Source organism: Suricata suricatta, chromosome 3 (assembly GCF_006229205.1).
Source record: "Suricata suricatta isolate VVHF042 chromosome 3, meerkat_22Aug2017_6uvM2_HiC, whole genome shotgun sequence".
NCBI classification, from domain to species: Eukaryota; Metazoa; Chordata; class Mammalia; order Carnivora; family Herpestidae; genus Suricata; species Suricata suricatta.
Genome location: NC_043702.1, coordinates 134,147,920 through 134,170,308, shown reverse-complemented (window position 1 = coordinate 134,170,308; position 22,389 = coordinate 134,147,920). Strand labels below are relative to the sequence as shown.

The 22,389-nt window shown below is 45.6% G+C and overlaps 1 protein-coding gene across 1 annotated transcript in view; it reads left to right on the top strand.

Moving 5' to 3' along the window:
• CACNA1E (calcium voltage-gated channel subunit alpha1 E) overlaps positions 1 to 22,389 on the top strand; it is a 496,040-nt gene that overhangs the window by 434,516 nt on the left and 39,135 nt on the right. The window contains exons 26-34 of the mRNA XM_029935255.1: positions 318 to 377; positions 1,152 to 1,258; positions 12,251 to 12,262; positions 13,869 to 13,965; positions 16,730 to 16,890; positions 17,404 to 17,541; positions 18,373 to 18,574; positions 19,648 to 19,812; positions 20,468 to 20,578. Of these exons, the coding sequence (XP_029791115.1) occupies positions 318 to 377; positions 1,152 to 1,258; positions 12,251 to 12,262; positions 13,869 to 13,965; positions 16,730 to 16,890; positions 17,404 to 17,541; positions 18,373 to 18,574; positions 19,648 to 19,812; positions 20,468 to 20,578 (1,053 nt within the window). The remainder of the gene's footprint in view (positions 1 to 317; positions 378 to 1,151; positions 1,259 to 12,250; positions 12,263 to 13,868; positions 13,966 to 16,729; positions 16,891 to 17,403; positions 17,542 to 18,372; positions 18,575 to 19,647; positions 19,813 to 20,467; positions 20,579 to 22,389) is intronic.

The following is a 22,389-nucleotide window of genomic DNA, read 5'->3' as shown; positions in this document are numbered from 1 at the left end:
GAGGGTGGGAGGATTAGAACTGACAGGGATTCCAGGTCCTGAGGGAGATATTTGTGGGGCCATTCAGACCCAAGAAATTAAGTTTTGACCAGGGGGAGGGAAGAGCCAAGACTGACCACTAGGTCTTGTGGCTCCAGCAGTAATGCCTGGCTTCTCTCCTCCTGTGTTCAGCTACAGGTCCAATCCCAAGCTCCTGTGCCAAGGTAGACGTGACTCGGGGTGGGGGTGCAGGACTGCATGCATGTGGGCAGGCAGGAGTGTGTATAGCCTGGTGGCCACACGTGAGCCTCTTCACCTTCACCGTATGTGTCTTATAGGTCCTGAGGTATTTTGACTATGTTTTCACTGGCGTGTTCACCTTTGAGATGGTTATAAAGGTAAAAGCCTCTAGAGAAAAGCTGGGCTCGGGGGTTCGGGTGGGTCATGTGTCTGTTCCTTTAGTATGGTGTCCTTCCCCACTGCTGCCATCTACCTGCCAGTGAAGATGGCAGGTAGGGCCTCTAGCCATGTCTCCTCTAGCCTCGGAATTCTGATGAAATCCGTCCTGCCAAGACGCTATGGCACAGCATGTCTGCATGTATCTGTTTAGACTGGGTTAGACCTGTGGGAGTGGCCCAAGGGGGAGCGAGGCCCACTCTCAGGCAGGCAGCGGGAGTGCAGACAGGGGTGGGGACTGTACTTGCCTCCCCCCTGTGCTCCCTGGTCTGAGCCTGGGTACATGCCAAGGCAAAGGGCCAGTGAGGGATGAGTCTTCCTGGATACCATGTAGTTCCAGCTGCACTCACTGTACCCCATTCTGTTATCCACCATCCTAACACCCCACGTTTCTATTCTTGTTCATAGTCTCCCCTACCCGGGACTTCCCCCTCTGTGCCTGGTGCTCTAAGCCACTAATGGAGGAAGGAATGTGGCAGAGTTCTGTGAGAGCCAAGGAGACCAGTTGTACCCTGGTGGCTATGACAAGAGGCCTTGGGCTTCAGAGTAAGGTGGAGAGAGCCTGTGGGACATGTCCTCTTGCTCTTCAGGTCCTTGTGTAGGGTTGATTGTAGAGACCATGGCAGTAGGGGCATTGTCACAGGGAGCCCTGAATTCAGGGTGCATTGCCAATATCGATGGGCTCATTCCTGGTTGTTGACATCTTTCTCCTTCAGATGATAGACCAGGGCTTGATCCTGCAGGATGGGTCCTACTTCCGAGACCTATGGAACATCCTGGACTTTGTGGTGGTGGTTGGCGCGTTGGTGGCCTTTGCTTTGGCGTAAGTGTAACTCTTTCTTCTTGTTCAATTCCCTTTTGTCCCTTCTTCCTGAGACTTTGATTTTGAGGCCTCTCCAAGGCCAGCCTGAGAAACAGTTCACTGAGAGTGGTGCCAAAGAGAGCTGCCCTGGAAAGCTGCTTTCCAGTTACCCTCGGTGGTCTTCCTAGGAGCCTTATATCTTCAGCTCACATGCCCTAAATGGTAGCACTGGTGAAGGACGAGCTGGGAAGGTCCTTCAGGAGAAGTCGGAGGCCCTGGGGTTCCTTCCTTGGAGATGAGGAAGCATGGCCAGGTGCTTACGCGTGTGGACAAGGCCTCTCAGGGCTCAGGGAGGGACCCAGGGCAGCTTCCATGGCATTCATTTCTTGATTATGTCATAGAATCAGCTTGAAAGAAGATGGAGAGGTTAGAGCAAAGTTGGGGATCACAAAGTCCTGAGCATGAGGAGATTCTCTGCTCATGAGTAGGGATACCCCAGAGATATTTCAGGGACACGAGAACCATATTAATATATTTAACTTCAGAACAGAAGATTTAGGCACCTCCTAAAGGTGGGAAAACTGTGAGGAAAACAGTCTTACACCATTCAGGTGACTAAACCGCATTCATTACATTTGGGGATTTTTTTTCCCAAACATTGATCCAGCTGTAGCAGGTTTTCAACCCAATTCTGACACTCCTGTGGAATCCAGCCAAGGGAGGGGCTCTCTTAACCCTCCGGGGTATAGCTGGGAAATCCATTTGGTGTCAGGGCCTTTTCCCTAAGCTGGTGTGTAGGATACCCTGAGATGAATGACAGCCTTTTGGGCTCTGTCTGTACCCTGTTCCACCACCAGAGCAGCCTCCCCTTTTCTAGGTGGTACAGCAGGCGTTCCTCCAGACTCTTCAAGTACCAGAGCCGAATCTTCTAAACAAGTTCTTCTGTGTGAGACAGAAGGAAAACATTGGGAGTTGCTGTCAGTGATAGCAACTTTACAAGGGAAGGGGCAAAACACCTGCATAGGTTTGATCTTCCCAGGTCGAAGGAAGGGGTCATCCAACCCCTCTTCTCCCCAAATACCATCAGCTTCTGTTTCTGTCTGCACTGGCAGAGAAAGAGGTGGAGTGAGATTTAAGAAGGAACATTCCCCAAGTGGCTCAGGGTAGGGAGCTCTCTGTGGGGGAGATGAAAGGTCTCCAGCTATCCTAAGAATCTAAGATCTCCCAGAACCTAGAAGTGGGCTATTTGAATTGCTGCCCCAGCCATGAGGGACCCTCCACAGGAGAGCCAGGTTGAATGTGGCTTAAGGCCCTGAGCTAACCTTGCAGGACAATTTCAGTGTCCCTTGTCTCCCGTGTAAACCAGTGTATTGACGCCTCTTAGAGTCACATGGAAGCACCTGTGCCTCTCACAACAGGAAAGGCTCCTGGTAGACGTGCCTGAGCTATTTCCAAGGAAATTTCACAAAAGCATGGTATTTTCCTAAGCATCTGGACCTTGTATGAATTCTCAAGATGAAAATCAAGGCAACTCTGGCTCTACCAAAAGGACTCCCAACTCCTCTTCCTCCTCCTTAGAAAGAAGCATTCAAGTCTGCCTTTTTCCTAAGGAGGCCTACTTATTTGATTAGGGATAAATATCACCCTTGAGTTTCTAAAAGGTCAAGTTCCCTTTTCATTTTATGAATTCATTTGCATACATTATTCACCATATTGTTCTTCCTTATTTTGATCTCAATAAAGAAGTTTATGTCTTTTTGAAGAAATGAAAGACAAGGAGAAAGAAGCATATCAAAGAATCCACCCCATCCTTAGGAAGAACAGAGCTCATTGGGGTGACAGGCCAGAGTGGGAAGAAGGTGTGGGCTGTGGACTCAGGTAGGCCTTGTTTTGAATCCCAGCCCCTCTGATTACCTGCATCATGTCCTAGAGCAACATAGCAAGACAGTAACCCTTTTATCCTCGGTTTCTCATCTCAGAAATGGAGTCAAAATAATGTGTATAGAGTGCTTAGCATAGGGCCTGGCACAGTGTAAGTAATCAGTAAATGTTAATTCCCTTCCTTATCCTCCCTTCATCTCATGAAGTCTAAACATTGGAGCCAAGGATGTGTTGATATATAATGTGTGCAAATTGTTGAAGATGAACACAGACTGGTTTCCAAGACTTGTTTTACATGCACACACACACTTTGTGCCTACCTACCAGGTGTGTAGGTGCCCGCGGGGAAGAGTTGCATCTTAGAGGAAGCCTCTGCATGCCTGCTACACGGTCCAGCTGTCTCTCCTCAGATCCAAAGCGAGGACAGTTGGCTGGAGGGTTGTCACCTGTCTTGTTCTTTTTTGTACCCTTTGAAAACATGGCGGTGGTGGCTTTGGTGCTGGTGGCAGGGAGGCCCTAACAGCCCCGGAGCCGAAGCCTCTCTCTTGGTCCTCAGACCAGGTACAGTGCAGGGAACCCCAAGAACAACTGGGTTCTGGGGTCCACACGTATGTGATGGATTGAGAGTTATGATCCATCACTTGCTTTTAGTGATGTCACTTCCTGAACTTTTTCTTAATTCCCCTGGAAATGTAAATGGTACTTGCTCATCCTTCTCCATCCACTCTCTTTTGTTACCATCCTTCCAAGCTGGCCATGCACATTTCCTCTCCCCTTCCTCCTGTTCATGGAACAGGCTCACACCCCTGTCCTCTGGCCTTTGTCACATTTGCTGAGGTCCAGGTAATGCTTTCTCTCGCTCATGTGCCATGCTTCCTAACTCTTTTCTCTCCCTTTCATCATTAAGGGCACTGGAGAATTCAGCTCTCCCATCACTTTTGTAGGGTTGGCCAGGATCCCACCTGCCAGCAGAGTGAGGGCCTGGCCTAGGGCAGACAGCAGAAGGGAGCCTGTGTTGCTCTCTGCTGGGTCATTACAGGAGGCTCAAGCCAACAGGAAGCCAAATGTGGGGAGATTCTGCAGACTTTTCAAGGACCTCCCTCCTTGTGGTTACAACTGCCATTGTTACAACCCATATGTTTGCCTCTGGGAATGTCCACCATTCAGATGACCGTACTCTAGCCCTATCTCTCTCTCCCCCTTGAAATTGAACCTTGCCTTACCGAGGCTTCTACTCAGGCTATTGCTCAGTTTGAGTAGAACTAATGATGATTTCCATGGTAACACCTTTATGTGATGCCTCAGAAGTCATCCGTGACTTGGCATCTCTTCCAGCACTACTAGCCAGGGCCATCTCAGAACCCAGCCCAAGTCGCAGGAGCAATACCCCTAACCAAGGGGAGGGAATGGCCTGTAGCTGAATTCTCAAAGAAAGCTGCGTGGTCCCCTGAGCCTTTCTGCAGAGGTCTGCACCTGCCATCATGTATGTTTTCTATAAGCATATATGCTATTTGTGTAGTGGCTGAAGAGAACTCTCTCTTCTCTAGAGCTGTGTACATCAAGTGAAGGTATTCTTTATAATGTAAACCTGGCAAATTCTGTTTGGGAACTTTTGTTATTGATATTTGAGGAGGAGGGGAAGGGGATTTATTTTCTAAGTGTGGGCGTACCAGGAGATTAGAAAATAAACGGAAAGATATTTATATGGCCCCTTTCCTGTTCTTCCCAGTACACTTTTACATTATAAAGCATTTATAAGAACACTCAGGTCTCCTGCCTTCAGCCAGATACCTGTGTAGGGAAGTGGGCAGAGTTCTGGCAGAGGTTGGATATGTTTCTCCTCATTCTGCTGCCCTCACAACACCCCACTTTCTGGGCCATATGGAGACACAGAGTGTTTGCCAACTATAAATGTACTGACTGTGCCTTTTCCTCTTTGAGGTTTCAAGAAAAGTCTGGTGAGTGACTGGATCTATGAAACCTTTCTCTTTTATCTTTTTCTATCTGAAAAAGAGGGATTCTTCCATTTGACAATTATTTTACACCAAAGGGCCAGAAACTGCTTTCCCCAGTTTCTTCACACCCTGTTGCCATCGTTTCTGCTTCCCAGCCTCCTGGGTGGGAAAACAAAGATGGCTTCAGCCTTGGCATTTCTGGGTATCTGCACATCAGGCACATTCTGTCACTTTGGGGTATCCTGCCGGAGTCAGCTGCCTTGTAGAGGAAGTCACGTGTCCCCCATGTCAGGGTGAGTTCATGAGCCTTATAGGATCCTGCACAGTGATGGTGATGCCCCCTGGCCCTCAGGTTTCACACCTTACATGTTGAGTGGTAGGATTTGGACAGGCCGGTGGGCAGGGATAGCATCTCAGGAAGAAAGGCGGGAGAGGACTGGGACATGTGTCTGTGATCCTGCACTCCAACAGAGCCCCTCACCCTCCTTGTTCTCATTGTTCTACAACATGTCACTTGACTAACTCAAGTCGCCAGGTGAGCTATCCTGGATTGGATTCTAAATAGTAAATTCACAGCTTATAATGGCTTATCAACAGAAACGATTAAAAAAAAAAAAAAGCAATTCTGCTTCCACCTCCTCCCCCCGTTTGGGGCCTGTACATCAGTCAGAGTCATACAGGCTCTCTGGCAGCTGAGGCCAAAGCTTCCCCTTGCTGTTTGCCATCCGTGCAGGGCACGAGGTAAGGTCAGGACTCCCTGGCACGCAGGGGACCTGGATCACAGCCACACTTGGCCTTTAATTATTCAGTACTTAGCCAGGAAGGAAAAACATGAGTCAATCTGCCTCTTGATGCCAGAAGGAACCAGAATTCCCATATTAGCTCTTATTGCATTCTTTTCGTTGAAGTGTGTTGCTTTTCTGACATTTGACACTCTGCCCTCGTCTTTAAGATGGATAAGGTCTTCTGAATGCAGCCACAGCGGTGGAGCAGGTTCTGAATTCATTCAGTGAAACACACAGATATAATTTTAGATTCAGAAGGGACCTCAGGAGCCACAGAATATGGTACCCCAGTTCTGGTTTTGTATTTATGAAGAGATGAATGTGTGCTCTTAGAAAGGAGTGGCTATTCAGAACTGAGGTACTAGTATACACTTAACGCTTAGCACAGTAACAGTAGTACAGACGTTTTACCCTCTGTGTGGTTCCTCCCTCCTCTTCCTTGCTCTGTGCCTGTGTCTGAGGTGGTCCCCTCAAACCTCAAGCTTTGCTGTGCGACTTCTTTCTTGACAACCCCTATTTTTCTGGAACTGAGAGGGTGTCTCCCAAAGGAAGCTATGACTACGTGTTAGTCTTAGGGGGGAAGAAAAGGAGGGACAGAGTCCTGCTTCATTCAGCAAGACCCATTTACCATTGAGCCAGACAGGTCATCCAGTTCCACTGTTCTGTGGAAGAAAATGAGGGATTGAAATTAAATTTAGCCATCAGGTAGCCAATTAACTGTGGATTTAGGATGCTGGCTGAGCTGGAATTGGAAATTTCCAGCAGCGAGCAGATAGAAGGATGTTGTTTCTCGAGACTCCAGCTTTAAGAGTCTCCTCAAGAGTGACTTACCCTGACTTTCTGCCCAGGCAGGGACACTAAAGGTGATTAATGGCCATGGACTTTTGGGGTGCCTACTGCTTCATTGTACCTGAGCTGCCTTGAAAAATGGGTCTTGGGGGGTGCCTATGTGGCTCAGTCAGTTGAGTGTCCAACTCTTGATTTTAGCCTGGGTCATGATCTCATGGTTCATGAGATTGTGGCCTGTGTCGGCCTCTGTGCTGTTAGCACTGAGCCTGCTTGGGATTCTCTCTCCCTCCCTTGCTGCCCCTCTCCCACTTGTTCTCGTTCTCTCCCTCTCTCCCTCAAAATAAATCAATAAACATGTAAGAAAACATAGGAAATGGGGTTGGGGATGAATTAGGAGGGACAGAGTAGGAGCCACATGGAGGGGGTGCCCGAAAGAAAGAGATAAGTTCTCGGGATATCTGCTCTTGACATCAAGCCCCAGCATTCATGTTTTATTTTTTGATGAGTACTGGAAAACGCATTGTCTGTTATATCCACCACTGGTGCTGCTGGGGGATGTGCATTTGGAGACCTTTATCATATGCAGACAATGGGTGTGTATGCCCAAGCAATTCTCTTTATTAACCAGCACAGATTTGGGAGATGGTTGATTATAAAAGGGACCTCAGCCTGTGGCCACTTAGCCAAGCAAACTGAAATGGTCCAGCCAGGGAACACAGCCCCATTCACATGGTAGAGAGCACTTTGGCTAACCAGCCTCAGATGGAAGAAGCACCTGCACGTGAGGCAAGCCTTCACAGATATAGGAGGAGCTCAGTCCCTCAGGATTAGTAGAAATCCACTGCAGTGCCCTCCACCAGATTTAAAAGTAAGTTTTAGAATAACTCAGAGCAGATTTCATGATGGAGCTAGGGAAGGATCACCTCAGATTGTGTGACCTGCAAGCCATCTGCTTAATCCACACTCACAGAGCCACAGCATAGGGGAGTGTACCGGCAGGGCTTTAGCCAGTGCCCAGGCCTTCTTGGGAAGATCAGCACAAGAGGGATCTAGGGTATGTTTAGAATATGAACACTAAGAAGCAAGTCAGAACAGGTCACCACTCCCCAGACTGAATAACAAAATGGTTAGGAGATAATAGGTGCTTTGCTGTTTCCTGCTGCTTCTCAGAGCTTAGACCTTCCAGTTAGAGCATGGTGCAGTGTTTTGCAAAGGAGAAAGTTTTCAAGGGCACTGATGGATGTGAATGGGGGCCCCACGGAGGTGCATTTGCAAGAAGGGAAGTATTATGCACTAACCACTCAGCATAGAGTTAGGGCCCTGGTCACAGAGCAAAGAAAGCTGGCAGAGTCACAAAGGATTTAGGGCTCATGGGAGACCCCAAGTGATCCCGAGGTATGGGTGAAGAAGAAAAATACACAAATAGATGAACTAGCCTTACCTACAGGTTCTAGACTTTTTTCTCTGGAGACTAGCATTGCCAACGCAAAGAGGTAAACTCTTGTTTCCATGGGTCTTTAGAATTTTTAAAGTGCTTTCACACTCTGATTTATCACTAGAAAGTTTTATAATTGAGAAATGGATTGCTGGAGACTTTAACTACTTTGACTCATTTGACTAGTTGCAAAACCAGTTCTTAAATAACTGGTATTTTTTATTTCAAGTTTAGGGGCTTCCTCTGTTATATTAAACTCCCTTCTACCTCTGTTGTAGTTATTTCTAAGCCATTAACCCTTGTAAACTCAACTTGTGAGCCTGGTGTGGATCTCTCCTCAGTCTACAGACCCATCTGTCTCTAAGACGTATGGACAGGATGGAGAAGGGCATCCCTGACCTTGTCCATCTTGCTGTTTCATCTGTACCTTTTTCTTTTTATGAACCCTTGCAGACCCTAGACTGATTAAGGTCAAGAGGATAGATAGCTCAATATTTGAGCTCAGGAACTGCTGGTTTCTTTTTGCTGTTCCTTCTTTGATTAAGCCCCCCCCCCCCCACCGTGATTCCCATCTGAAGAAGCACTGTAACATCACAAATAAGGACATAGATTTCAGAGCCTGACTTAGTTCTGAGTCCTAGCATTATGAATTATTAGCTGCCTTAACTCTCTGAATTTGTTTCCTCATCCATAGTGGAAATTAAAAATAACTGTGTTTTGGTCTTGTGAGAAACAAGGTAAAATATATTCAGTGTCTGATATAGTGCCAAATAGTTGGCAAGTGCATTTTAAATTGTAGTTATTATTGCCTACCAGATAATAGTCCCAGACTTTTGCAAGGCTCAAGGCTCCTCACAGTGTGACCTCCTCTCCCTGCCTTACCCCCCTGCAAACCTTCCTTTGTCTAATGCAAGAGATTCCTTGAGATCCCTGGGCTGTTCTCTCGGAGACTTGTGGGGGAGGCAGAAGACCATGCCATTTATAGGAGGAAGAACTCTTCAATCCCTACTCTGCCCCCTCTCCCTCCATGGAAAGAGTTGGTTCCCTGCAGAAATAAATTTAAGAGCATGTCCTTTGAGAAAGGGTTGGGGTGGGGCATGGGGCTGGAAACTGAAGAGTAAGATTACAGTGAATGATGAGTGATTATACATGAAAGATCTGGAGGGCAATTGGACAATTGAGCTGGGAAAGTCTCATCTTTTACTGATGAGACGTAAAAGAAATGTGACTTTTTTTTCCTGGAGAACAGCCAGGAACCAAATAAGTAGGAAATATGTGGGAAAATGGGTACCCCAGATGAGTCCCAATTAAATTGGGACCAGTACACCCTACCATGTGAAATTATCCTCAGATTTTTACATTAGAGTCAATTTCAGTAATTAGCTAGGCAGTGTAAAAAAATTGATTATACACAGAGTAACAAAGACTAGCAAAGTGTTATCAAATGACTATATTTCAACAATTTGTAAGAAAGCACATGAATTATTTCAAAAATAATGTGCCTCAATTAAAGTGCTTGAAGAGTTTTCCTCTGGCTTGATAAAACATTTCCCTTACAATCTTGTTAACTTTGATAATGGCTTAGATAACTCTTGTATGCATGGATTCAGGAATCCATGGTGTATGTGTAAATTATGATATATTTTAATTAATGTTAAAATTAATATTGGAGCTAAGTTGTCGAGACTTTTCTGGATTCCGTGGCTTTGTTATCCGGTATTCCTTTCATTTCAAATGGCAGTTTTCAAATCAGTGCTGAACATATGTTAACAAAACTGAGAAGCGAGTGTGCTTTTCTGCAGCCACTCCAAATCAGAGCCTTTCAGTGGCTCCTCCTGTTTGATCCATGTGCAGGGCAATGACTCATCTTTATTTTGCTTTGGGCCTCTGTCTTATTACTATCCCTGGCTCAACTCTGTGGGAGGAGGGGACAGATATTCTCCCTCCCCCACTATACATTGGCAGCCACAGTCCGTTGTTGAGATCAGAGTGTGCTATTAAGGAACCCCATTGTCCAAAACAAGGGACACACACATCACACGAGCAATGGGTCAGAGGTGCTCTTTGTTCCATAGCAGAATATTTTACTAGGATCCTGGAGCAAAATTAATTATAGGGAACAAATTCTGTCCTTTATCCAGGTTTGTGGGAAGAGCAAGAAATTTGGGGCCTTCCTTCATAAAATGGGCATCTGTGAGTATGAACCTCTGAGAACCCGTTCAGATGCTACTGGACATAAAGGTCTCAGAGTTGAGGACCTGGGCTAAGCAACAGGTAAAAGCCTGGAGTGTGTGACCCTAAATCACCTGCCCATCCATTGATCCTACTCTGTTCTCTCATTTTAGGGATATGGAAGATTCTCCCTAAGCTTTTCCTCAAGATGAATGTAGCCTGGGGAAAGGAAGGTGACCTATGTAGTTGTTTTGGTGAAATTTTCAATCAACTGATTGCATTTTCCCATGGCACGTAGCTTGCAATTACACTTAATATTTGCTTGTTTACTTAAGATCTTTCCTCCCGTACTAGACTTGGTAAGTTTCAAGAAGCTAGGGACTTCATTTGTGTTATTTACAGTGGTATCCCCACAGCTGAAAGAGTACCTGACGTATACTAAGGACTCCATCAGTGCTGTTATATGAGTGGATAGAGGTGTGTTTGACCAATCCATCAGGAGTCCAGGCTTGTGTATGAGAAGACACTGCTATACCTCACAGGAAGATATTATCTTTGCCTTCTGAACACTCAGAGGGCACCACATGAGAGATGGAAGATTTATAAGGCGTTGGGTTCAATTCCAAATAACCATTAATCGGGCAATGATAGTGAAAATTAATGTAATATGACATCATTTACTGAATAGAATAATCATTAAAAGTCTTTGTGACATACAGTGGTATAACATAGGTTTGTGATAACCTTAAAAAAATAACGAGGAAAAGTACACTTTAGAGCATCTAAGAACCACAGCCTGAATTCTAGACAGTTCTACATGGCTGTAGGCAGGTTCACCAGTGGCAATGTGGCTCACTCATTTAGTGGTCTTCTGCAAGGCACATCTTCCTGGGGATGCAGTTTCCTTTGCAGTTAAGTGTATTTCAGGGACCTTCTCCAGCTCTAGAATTTGATAAGCTGTTGGATGGAGCCTGGAGCCTGCTGCAGAGGTTTACTGGTTCAGAGCAAGGGCTCCAACCATCGTACAGTCTTGGCTTCAAGGCCCAACTTGCCTGCTAATGTGAGGTCCTCCTCAACCTCTCTGAATCACATCTGTGAAATGGGGATAGTCATACCTATGTCCTAAGGTTTTTAGAAGGTCTAACTAAAGAGTTGCACTAAAAGTTCTTAGCATAGAGTCTAGCCAAGAATAATTATTCAGAAAGTCGGCTCTCATTATTTCTATCTTAAGTATTTCATACTTATGCTCTCACTCTTTTTGTTATTGGAAAACCTCAAAATAGAGCTGGGACAATTTTTCTTTAGGCGGCACGGCAAAAGCTCAAGATAGACAGTTGGTCATTTAATTTATCAAAGTCATCCCTCTGTGTGACATAAGGACCTTGAAAGACCCTGCCTTCTCCTATATTTTGAAGTGGTTTTAGGGTGAGCTCCTGCCATCCCGACAGAGTGATTGTGTGCCCTGCTGCCCCTGAACTCCTTCATAAGCATTGATACACCACTGTGGTGTAAAATGCCTTTCCCAGCAGAGTTTCTGGCCCGGTGCAGAGGCATCATTCCTCTATCCTGGTTTCTTATAAATTCACTGGAAATAGAGTTTGGCAATAAGGAAACTCCTCCTAAGGAGATGAAAGGATTTAGAACACATCAATAGACTGGGCTCCATGAAATAAAGCAACAGTATGGAGAAGGCCACCTGGTTAGAGGCAGCTTCACTACTGCTTGGGAAGGGCCTTTGCCTTGCCAGGTGGGAGAGGTGGGTGTGGAGCCCATGGTCCGCTGGCCCTTCCTTTCCCAAAGTGTGTGGACTCTGAAAGTGCCAAGGCTGTAAGCAGGATCTCCCGGGCCTGTGTTTGTCCAATTCTCTGTCACTGTAAGGTTCCCTCTCCTCCCTGAAGTTTTCTGACTGTTTCCTTTTCTCCACCCCTCCTCCTCCTCTTTTTTTTTTTTTTTTTTTTTTTTTTTTTTAACTGCTGTCTGCTTGGATCCTCCATAGGAACGCCTTGGGGTAAATATTCTCTCTCTTCTTTGAAGTAAAGAATACGGGAAGTGGGCTTGGAGGAGGGTGCAGTATGGTTGGGAAGGAAGGAGCCTGCTCGCTGAGAAAGGAGCAGTGAGTTTATAGGAGTGGTACGTTCTCACTGACATCCAAGAGAACAAAAGTGAAGGATCACCAAGCCTTCTTGGAAAATGATCATTTTTATTTGTTTAGGTGTGTATTTAGCTTGGAAGTTGCCCTTTTCTGGTATGGAGATACATGAATATAATGCAGTAAAAGTTTATAAAATATACAAAACCCCTGGATGCAAAAGGCCTTATAATGCAATATTTTTAGATTATCTGTATTCAGAGCTCCAATTGAATAAAAGTGGCCTACAGCTGTTAAGAGGGTCTTTAAATTCACATTCTGGGCAAAACCAACATTCCTTGAATTCTATTAAATGTCTTCCTATTTTGCCTTTTGTGGAAGAAGATGATCTTTTATCTCCCTGTAAGAGCAGGTGCGGGGTATGGCAGGAAAGACAGGGTAAACGGCAGGCAGAAGCCCTTGCAGTTCCCATCTGATGCTCTGGATCCCATTTCCTCGGGCTGTTGGTGGAATGGTACTCTGGGCCAACATGAGGAAGGAACCAGAGCCTGAGCTCAGTCTTTAGAGTCTCATTTCCTACCATCTGTGTCTTTTACAAATTGCAATTGTGTGAATTGAATGCAAAGATCTCAGGGGACAAATAAGGGTGGAGAGAGAAATACAGGTTGATTTATTCATTTCATTCCTGAAAATAAAAAGAGGAGCGTATTTTTTCTATTAGGAGCAAACATTTCCAAGCAGCTGAAGAGGGGGACTAATTAGTTGTAGGGCAAGGATAAAGGTGGGCAGGGACTGGAGTTTGTATGGCTCTCTGCAGCTTGTGCTAGGTAGAGGGCACCTCAATGAGAAGGGATTGAGGAAAGAGCCAGCCATGCACAGATAGTGTGAGCCAGGGTCCTGGCAGGAAGCCTCCATGACATGCTTTCTCTGGAAGCGGCAACCAACACAGCAGGGGTGTCCTGTCCCTACTGCCCTTCCTCACCCTGCTCTCCCCGGAACTAATGAGTTCTGCGGAGGCGGCAGATATAGAGCAAAGGAAAGGACCAGGTTAAGTCCTCGGATGAGACTTGCCTTTAACCAGGGGTTGCCAGTCCATTCAACAAATATTATTTGAGAGCCTGCTACTGAAGAAGCACCAGACCAGGCACCTTGGGAATCCAGAATGGACTACCAGTCATGTTCCATAGTCCATCTATCTCCATTCTCATTCTGCTAATGTGTTAGTACTCTAGCCATTGGGGAGAGGAAGTGTTTACTATCATACTTATTACATGGATGTGTAATAAGTGTCTGCACGTGTTCTTCTGTGTGAATATACATGAGTGTGTTCACACTGGGGAGTGAATTGAAATTTTTCTCAGAGCATGTTTTGTGAGGTCTTCCTGAAGGGAGTCTACTCTGACCCAGTATCTGGTCTCTAGCTTAACTGTTCCCCCTTTTACCTTATTGTTGTTAATGCAGTAGTGCGAATGATACTTTCATTTCTCCCCCTGTCTTCTGATCCCTGGGGGCCTCTCCCCTGCAGAACTAACAAGGGGCGGGACATCAAGACCATCAAATCTCTGAGGGTGCTCCGAGTTCTGAGGCCACTGAAGACCATCAAGCGCTTGCCTAAGCTCAAGGTAAGGTTTCTTGAGTCCCCTTCTCCCATCTTGTCTTTAGCCATGTTCCACCTGCTTTCAGAGAATTATTTCTGAGAATATACCTTTTGCTCACACAGAGACGGGGGTCCTTTATTCTTCCTGAGTGAAAGGTCTTTGTTTCAAAGAAAAATAACCAACATGCCAAGAAATATGTCAGAGGGCTTTGGCCTCTTCAGTCCAGACCCAGGTGGCCTTTTATACATACTTTGGCCATGACATGTCACTCAGAAAGAACCCTGTGCCATTAAGGTGGATCCAGAACACCAAAATAGAAGCAGCAGGAGTCCTCTATCTATGTGGTAGGCTGAATGCTAGGTCATGTTGAGTAACCAGGGATGGATAATTCCAGAAAAGGAAAGGATTTTTTAGCCCTGCCCCTTCATATTTTTAAGGCACAGATAGGTCAGTGACTAGCCCAAGAAAACAGTGATTTTTGGCAGAAGCAGAGTATGGGGAAGTGAGCTAACAAGAATTCTCCCTGTTGCCAGGACCTGCACTTTCATAGATGTATTACCTTTTTTAAAATATAGTTTATTGTCAAATTGGTTTCCATGTAACACCCAGTGCTCATCCCCAAAAGTGCCCTCCTCCATGCCCATCACCCATATTCCTCTGCCCTACCCCCATTAACCCTCAGTTTGTTCTCAGTATTTAAGAGTCTCTTATGGTTTGCCTCTCTCCCTCTCCTTAACTATTTTTACTCCTTCCCTCCCCATATGGTCTGTTAAGTTTCTCTTGTTCCCCATATGAATGGAAACATATGATATCTGTCTTTCTCTGCCTGACTTATTTCACTTAGTATAATATCCTCACGTTCCATCCACATTGCTACAAACGGTCAGATTTCATTCTTATTGCCATGTAGTATTCCATTGTATAGATAAACCACATCTTCTTGATCCATTCGCCAGTTGATGGACATTTAGGCTGTTTCCCTGATTTGGCTATTGAAAATGCTGCTGTGAACATTGGGGTACATGTGCCCCTCTGCATCAGCACTTCTGTATCCCTTGGGTAAATTCCTAGCAGTGCTATTGCTGGGTCATAGGGGAGTTCCACTGTTAATTTTTTTGAGGAACCTCCACACTGGTTTCCAGAGCAGCTGTATCTTTGGTGTATTACCTTCAATCTCTTCCTTTCTAACTTGTGTCCTCCTGAGGCTCCTTCCCTGGCTGAGCCTTCCTGCCCTCAGTGTGTGCTTTACTATTCAAGCCCAGTTTGCTAACACACTGACCCTCCTCCCCCCTCACATACACTGCTTGTTAATGGAAGCTGAAGCCTCACTGGGGAAAAGATTTTCCTCCTGAATTCCTGTGAGCGAGTGTTAGCCACCATGAGGGAGGAGGCCAGGGCTCCTGGTTCACAGCCCTGAGGTCCACTTACTGATGCCCAGGCCACATGGCCAGCCGAGTGAGCCCCAGCATCAGGCTCCAGCATGGTCTTCTAACACTAATGAACACAGTGTTCATTACAGCCTTGTACCTGGTAATAGATCCAGCATAGTACCAGGCTTTGGTCCATGTCCATACATATTCATTCCTTTCTGCTCCACCCCAACAATATTGCCAGGGGCCTGGGGCCGTAACCAGGATTAGCTGCAGCCCAGGCTCCAAGCGTCTCCTCTCTTCTGTGCTATGCTGGGGTCCTAAGGAGATTGCAGACCGCATAATGAGATTAGTTAATAGGCTGGAGAATGCGACCCCAGCCTTGGTTAATTCCATTTAATTAGGAAGTGCTGGCTTCTTGCTCTCTCTGCAGCTCCATCACCTGGGGGAAGTGTAGGTGGCTCTGATGATTCTACAAGGCTGCGTGCCGCTCACATTCCCCGCAGTGGTGAACTAATTAAACCAGTGATATTCACCCGGCACTGCGAAGAAACAACTGTACAAATGTGGCAACCGCACAAATGCGGTGCCACTATGGGGCTCGACTCTCCTGTGAGCTAAACCTACAAACCTAGAAAATAACCTAAAAATGGCTTGAGATGTGTCAAATTCCTGTGTAACTCCTCACAGCTCAGGGCCTAGAATGGATTCCATAGTGCGACATCCGCAGCTTGTGACTGCAGTGCCAGTCTCATTCTGTCCACCGAGTCCTCCCTTCTCTATGGGACGGTGGTTCTTCGTCCCTTCCCACAGCACCTGTTGAATCTGCATCCCCTATACTGCCAGCTTTAAGCTAAAGAACATTTATGTGTGAAGTATTGGACGTATTTTGATCAAATGTATGAATTCAAAATATCAGTAAAATAAAGATGATAATTTACTGCGCTCTCTGATCCATTTAGAAAGGTAAAGGGAAACAATACACGTGCAATATATAAACCAAATCGAAGAAGGTCACCAAATAAATGTAAAATTAAGGACAGGCCAGTAAATGGCTAAAATGGGCTAAATGCTCTCAAAGATCCCTTTCTGCAGCAGACTTCCATCCCTCCCAATGACTGGAATATTGGGGTCCCACAAAGGACTTCCACCACCACCTAGTGCTCTTTGGCCTCTACTGCTTTGGGGTTTACTTCTAGGTTCAGAGCACATGTGCCCTTCCAGGTGGTAGGTCCTTGCAGACATGACTAGCTCAGAAGCCATCTCCAAATCCCATGAGTTCACCTCTTAGTAAGGTGATGTCTCCTGGGGCACCTTGTCAGTGGGGCTGGCTGGGGGGGGATGTGGCCCCAACTCAGCCCTAGGCAAGCGCACAGGCCATTCCAGGGACTCACAGTGCTCTTTACTTCTCTTCGCAGGCTGTCTTTGACTGTGTGGTGACTTCCTTGAAGAATGTCTTCAACATACTCATTGTCTACAAGCTCTTCATGTTCATCTTTGCTGTCATCGCAGTTCAGCTCTTCAAGGGAAAGTTCTTTTATTGCACGGACAGTTCCAAGGACACAGAGAAGGAGTGCATGTAAGTGCAACCAGCACATGCCACTCACTTCCTACTAAAGCATGTTCCAATAATGCCCACGTGACCCTCTACAGATAGGTCTCCTCTTTTTTTCTTACCCATCCCTCATTTCTTTTTTGGAAAAGAAAGCAAAATAGGGAACTGCTAAACTTTTGTGTCACCCATGGTACATGGCATTTTACAGACAGTTTTTCATTTTAAATCTTTACAATGACCTTTTGAGATAGGTTTCATTTACATATTCTAGATGTGGAAGCTGAGGCTCAGAAAGTTTAAACTGCTCAAGGTTATACAGTGACTAGTAAACGGATTAGGATTTCATCTTCCATGTCTACTGGGCACCAAATGCCACTTTTTTCTGCAATGATAGACTGCCTTTAATGATATACTGCTTTCTCCCTTGCATTTGTATTCTGATTATTACTTAGCCACATGATTGAAGTTTGTAGAATTTGCGTACTCTCCCATGAGCTATAGTGAAGAGGCCTTATTTCATTTGTACTCTGGTTTTAGAGGCAACTATGTAGATCATGAGAAAAACAAGATGGAGGTGAAAGGCCGGGAATGGAAGCGCCATGAATTCCACTACGACAACATTATCTGGGCCCTGCTGACCCTCTTCACTGTCTCCACAGGGGAAGGATGGCCTCAGTGAGTGATGGGTTTGAGTTGGCATGCTTGTCTGTGAGCTGGGATAGGACCACGTGTTTGCCTTGAGAAGCTTATTCAAGATGAACGAGGCTAGCCCTTTGTTATTAGTACCAGGGAAAGCATGTGGTTATGAGTGGGTGAGAGGAGGAATGAAAAAAAGCAAAAATCAAGAGGGAGATAACGAAGTCAGAGATATTTGAAACTCTTATTGTTTTAGCCAGTTGAGGAGTTGAGTGGAGTCATCTGACTCTTGTAGAACAAATGAGTTTTGAACAGCTCTCCACCCCTTAGAAGAATCCTGGGGACTACTTTAGATAAATTTATCTTCCATGTTGGCCCTTCACCTTTGGATTGAGGGTTAAGAATGAGCTGGAAGAATTCAGAGACGCTTTGTGCGATCACACCTCTATGAAGAAGACAGCAGACTGCAGTTTCTTAGGCTGCTGATGGCTGATTTTTCAGAGGCTTAGCAATTACTAGGACCCTACTTTCTGGCAGCTTACTCTAGTTGGCAATATGCCAAATGGAAATCCAGGGGTCTCTTGGTATTGAATATGACAACCTAAGCTACAAAATAATGTCTCTCTGTTGCTTACCAGTTGGATGCATGATGGAACAGGGCCTAGAAAAAGCAATGGATCGGGGTGGGGGAGTCGTCACTGGATCTTCACCAACTTGATTATGGACCCTAAAAATTACGGTGGATCTGCAAAGTCAAGGAGGTCACATAAGAAAATATAATAGGTGGTACATCTCCTAACGAAGCCTTAAGTCAGAGCCACTGCCAAGATTGCCATCCACCATCCAAGCCCCCTCATTCTGTCCCTACAGAGTCTTACAGCATTCTGTTGATGTGACAGAGGAAGACCGAGGACCAAGCCGCAGCAACCGCATGGAGATGTCCATCTTCTACGTGGTCTACTTTGTGGTCTTCCCTTTTTTCTTTGTCAATATCTTTGTGGCTCTCATCATCATCACCTTCCAGGAACAAGGGGACAAGATGATGGAGGAGTGCAGCCTGGAGAAGAATGAGGTAATAAAACAACTGGTCTAGAACAACTGGTCTAGAGCATGGGACAGCAGGGGCTCCAGAAAGGGCTCTTGAAACAGCAGTGGGAAGAAGGGAGATTGAATTTTCTTGACTTTATAAAAAAAAGAACAGAGAGAAGATGGAAAAAATTAATTAGTCAGCCATTAAGTAAACTTTTTTTTAAGAACCAGATCTTGGGGCGCCTGGGTGGCTCAGTCGGTTAAGCCTCCAACTTCGGCTCAGGTCAGATCTCACGTTCGTGGGTTGGAGCCCCGCATCGGGCTCTGTACTGACAGCTAGCTCAGAGCCTGGAGCCTGCTTCCAGTTCCGTGTCTCCTTCTCTCTTTGACCCTCCCCCTCTCATGCTCTGTCTCCCTCTGTATCAAAAATAAATAAAACATTAAAAAAAATTTTTTTTAAGAACCAGATCTTTTATTAAGACTTAGGCATGAGGCACAGAGAACTGGAAGGTTTAAGATGTAGTCCCTCCCCTTATGCAGTGAATAGTCTAGAAGTCATGGTAAAAGATGTGTGCCAAAATTACATTAACACATTTGCTTACCTGGCTCTGTCCCTCTGTGGCATGTATTTGCTATAAGGATAGGGGATGTGGTTTGCTTATTGCTGCCTTTCCAGTAACAAGCATAGATCTGGCACATTGTAGGGTTCATTATTTTTGTAATGGGATGGAACCTGAGACTGTTCGAGACTATGAGAGAAATACAAATAAAGTGCTCTGGGAATGCATGGGGAGATAGATTTTTACTTCTGACCGAGAGCATCAGGTAAGGCTTCCTGCCTAATCATCTCAGCCACAGGCTGTGTAAAAGGACATTACTAGCAACCATCAAGTCCGTATCCCATGTGATATCCCAGTGCTATGTATTCATTTAAAAGTGACCACCCACCAGTAGTTTTGTCTACCCAATCCCTGTCGCCAATTTTCCTTTTGCTTGTCTAGACCTACCTTTGTTTTCATATACTGGCCTGTTTTTCTAGCCACCTAACAGAGAGCCCACCAATGTGCAAGGTTTAGGGAGGTTGAGTTTGAGCTAATAGCTGTGACTTTCCTTCAGAGGGCATGCATCGACTTTGCCATCAGCGCCAAGCCTCTCACCCGCTACATGCCACAGAACAGGCACACCTTCCAGTACCGCGTCTGGCACTTCGTGGTGTCGCCATCCTTTGAGTACACCATTATGGCCATGATCGCCTTGAACACTGTCGTGCTGATGATGAAGGTGAGGGACGGTGGCTGGGAGGCATTCGGCAGACTGAGCCTTGGGGCCTGTTCCCCCACAGAGCAATTGCATGTGCGCTCGAGACACCAGGAAGACACTCCAGCATTCAAGTCTGTTGCCTCCTTACCTCCTTTTTCGCTGTGGAATATCTTTGTGATCTTCCCCATTCAGTAGCCCAGCTTCTGGGTCTTTGGGGCAAAATGGAGTGAGACATACCGTAGCATAGCAGTACAGTAGCTCCCGGGACCAGAGGTGCTGATGGCAGTCGGCTTCAGACAAGAGTGGAAATGTGTGATCTAGATGATCATGGGATTCTAAACAAGCGTTGGAAGAGGTTTGATCTTATCGAATAATAAAGTAATAGACTCTAGAAAATGTTTCTGCCCTGCCCACCTTCATCTCTAGGAAGACTGGCTATTTTGCTAATAAGTAGCCACAGCTGGACATGGTCCGTGCTTTCCTCTGTTTTGTTTTGTCCTGCCGCATGGGATCCGTCATCCTCCTCTCCAGCATTCGATGTCAGTCTCTCCTCTGACACCACACACCAGAGTGTCCCCCCAGGGCAGGGATAAGAGATGGCCAGCCTAGGTGACAAAGAATACCCCCATCACCTTAAGGGTTTGATTCTTTTTCTCCTCTTTTCTCTTCTTGGCAGTACTACTCTGCTCCCTGTACCTATGAACTGGCCCTGAAGTACCTGAATATTGCCTTCACCATGGTGTTTTCCCTGGAATGTGTCCTAAAGATCATCGCGTTTGGCTTCTTGGTATGTCATGGCATTTATCCCAGCATCACACTTGTCTTCCCTTCCTTTTGGAGGCATTCCCAGCCTTTGTTGGAAGGGGAGTGGTTACTGCTATTCCAAAAATGGTTCACACACCTGACCTAATTGTGAGCCGGTTTCAACTGCTCAGTAAACTGCCTTAGAGACCAGAGGATGTGGGAGGGTGTCAGGAGAAAGGGCAGAGGATCCTCAGCTCCAGACTCATCTAGCCATCAGTTCTGGTGCTTTAGGTTCTGTCAGTGGTCAAGGGTGACAGTCATTGGGTCTTGCTAGAACCGCACTTTATTTGTTGATAGGAACAAAACAAAGATTGGACTCATAAGCCCTGAGTGTTTGTTTATTGGTAGAAGGTGTAAGATTTTATAATTCAAATGGGAATATACCTGTCCCTCTTGGCCTCAAACATAGCAGATACTAGATTTTACCTAATTGCCCTCCTCCCATTAGTTATAGGAAACATAATTTCTGCCTACAAAAATAAATGTTTTTTGCTTAAATTTACAAAGGCTAATGACCTTTAAAGTGTGTGGGGGGTGGGGGAGAAGATAGGTTGGTAGGTAGCTTTACTGGAATTAGGTTTGAGGGGATTGGGATGGGTTTTTCTTGTATTGAGTCTTACTTTTCCTCAACTATTTATTAATTGTAATTGTTTGGCACATTCTTGCGCCTGCTCTCAACAGTGTTAAGCAAACCTAGCCCTTTGCTTCAGTGTCTTATAAACAAAATCATCCCTCTGCCACCCCCCTCCTTGTTTCGTCGTTTACAGTGAGATCAGTGGGATGCAGACAAACCCACTTGACAGCTGTTTCACACTTATTTAGTGTGTGAGCTACCGTTTCAAATTATGTGTGTATGTGGCTTTTCCTGCAAGAAAAGAAACTTTGCTTATTATCTGAAAAAGGATTTGTCTGGTAGCAGTTTTAGCAGGAACTCTAGGCTGGGCCTGATAATTTTGAGTGTTGATTGTAGGGGGTGCTGTTGGTCTCCTGATGGGTCTTTGAGAAGTCATTGACTTGATGGTTTGAGGAGGGGAGTTGAAGAGAACCCATCGCAGGTGGCTCTATTGTTGTTTGCTTGACTCTCCTTTGAATATTTTGAGACTTGAGGAAATAAAAAAGTAAAAACAAATTGCCACCAACAAAGATGCCTTTATAATACAGTCTAGCCCCTGAGCAGGGTGAGCAGAGTGAGGGAGAAGCTGGTGCCACAACAGGGAAAGTTTTTCTATGCATCTTGATTACTTGCATGTACTATTGACATTGCCTGGGACTTAAGTCCCCAACTGTGTGTTAATTACAGTGAATGCTACATATATACTTACAAGCTTAACTCCCCTCCTTTCCACCCTCACCTCCATATTTTCATTCAAGGGCTAGAGGCATTTTCATCCATTAAGAGGCACCACTAGTTCTAAACAAGTCTTTACACTGATACAGAACTCTAGGTTTTCAAAATACCGTAATGTATACTATTTTGTTAGACTCTGAAGTACACGTGGCAGATGCCATCATTATCATTGTTGATGCTGTTCATTTAAATGAGGAAATTGAAGTTCAGAAAAATAGTATAGCTTTTTTAAAGATGACACAATAGGGGCACCTGGGTGTCTCAGTCCCATAAGCATCTGACTCTTGATTTGGACCCAGGTCATGATCTCATGATTCATGGGTTCGAGCCCCATGTCAGGCTCTGCTCTGGCAGTTCAGAGCCTGCTTGGGATCTCTCTTCCTTTCTCTCTGTCCTCCTCTGCTCACATTCAATATCTTTCTCTTTCTCTCTCTCAAAATAAAAAA